The sequence below is a fragment of the Monoraphidium neglectum genome (genome assembly GCF_000611645.1).
Source record: "Monoraphidium neglectum strain SAG 48.87 unplaced genomic scaffold scaffold05398, whole genome shotgun sequence".
In the NCBI taxonomy this organism is placed as follows: Eukaryota; Viridiplantae; Chlorophyta; class Chlorophyceae; order Sphaeropleales; family Selenastraceae; genus Monoraphidium; species Monoraphidium neglectum.
In genome coordinates, this window is record NW_014008232.1 from 2718 (window position 1) to 3751 (window position 1034).

Below are 1034 nucleotides of genomic sequence, written 5' to 3' on the forward strand. Positions count from 1 at the left end.
GCGCGCGGCGGCGCGGCGGCGGCGGCGGGCCTCCTCCCCGCCGACCGCGACGCGCGACTTGATCAGCCGGTGCAGGCACAGGGCGTCCCTGAGGTAGCGGTCGTTTGTCCAGGACGAAACAGTGGCCTCAAACTCGGCCAGCAGCGGGCCCGCAAACATGTCGTGCACTGCGCCCGCGTACACGAGCTCCAGGACCTCGAGCCAGAGCGCATAGTGCTCGGCCTCGCGGGCGGCCGAGGCGTGGCGCCCGTGGTAGGGCGACAGCACCATGTGGTTGACGCGGTGGCCGATGCTGTCCGTTTCGCCGCTCGCGGCCGTCCCCCCACCTCCTCCTCCTCCGCCGCCGCCGCCGCCGCCGCGGTTGGCGCCCGTGCGGCGGCTGTAGTTGGAGAAGAGCGGCGGGCGCCAGCAGAGGGCGCCGGCGGCGGCCTCGGCCGCGGAGAGGCGCTCGGGGTCGCGCCAGCGCGCCGAGGCGGCAAACACCACGTCGCCCGCGACGGGCCAGCCGCGAGCCGGCAGCTGCCCGGCTTCGGTCAGCCGCAGGCGCACGACAAGGGCGGCGCCGGCGGAGCTGCCCGCGGGGGTGAAGCACACCGAGGGGAGCAGCTCGCAGCTGCGGCTGCGGCTGCCGCTGCCGCTGCCGGCGGCGGCCTCTGCAGACTCAGCGCGCTCGGAGGCGCCGTTGAAGAACTCGCCGGAGGCGATGCGCTTGCCTGCAAGGCCGCCGCCCTCCTCGCCCGGGAACTCGTACACGAGGGTGATGTCAGCGTCCTCAAAGGCGCCGCCGCCGCCGCCGCCGCCCCCTCCAAGCGCCGCCTGCACCTGCAGGTGCACTGCGCTGCCGGGCTGCACCAGCAGGTGGCAGACGTGGCCGCGCGTGCGCATGCCCGCGGGGGGGCTGTGGGCCGCCGTCGCCGCGGCGAGCGCGCCTATGGCAAGCCCCGCGTCGGCGTGCGTCGCGACCATGTAGGGGGTCGCCGCCGGCGGGGGGTTGTGGCCCGCCGCCGGCGGCGGGCGGAGCGTCAGCGCCGACG

At 76.7% G+C, this 1034-nt stretch overlaps 1 protein-coding gene across 1 annotated transcript in view; it reads right to left on the reverse strand.

Moving 5' to 3' along the window:
- Nucleotides 1-966, reverse strand: part of MNEG_15513 (hypothetical protein) — a gene marked incomplete at both ends in the record, with an annotated part of 2040 nt that extends 1074 nt beyond the window's left edge. Inside the window, one exon of the mRNA XM_014036016.1 lies at nucleotides 46-966. Coding sequence (XP_013891470.1) covers nucleotides 46-966 — 921 coding nt within the window. The remainder of the gene's footprint in view (nucleotides 1-45) is intronic.
- Nucleotides 967-1034: the final 68 nt, after the last annotated feature.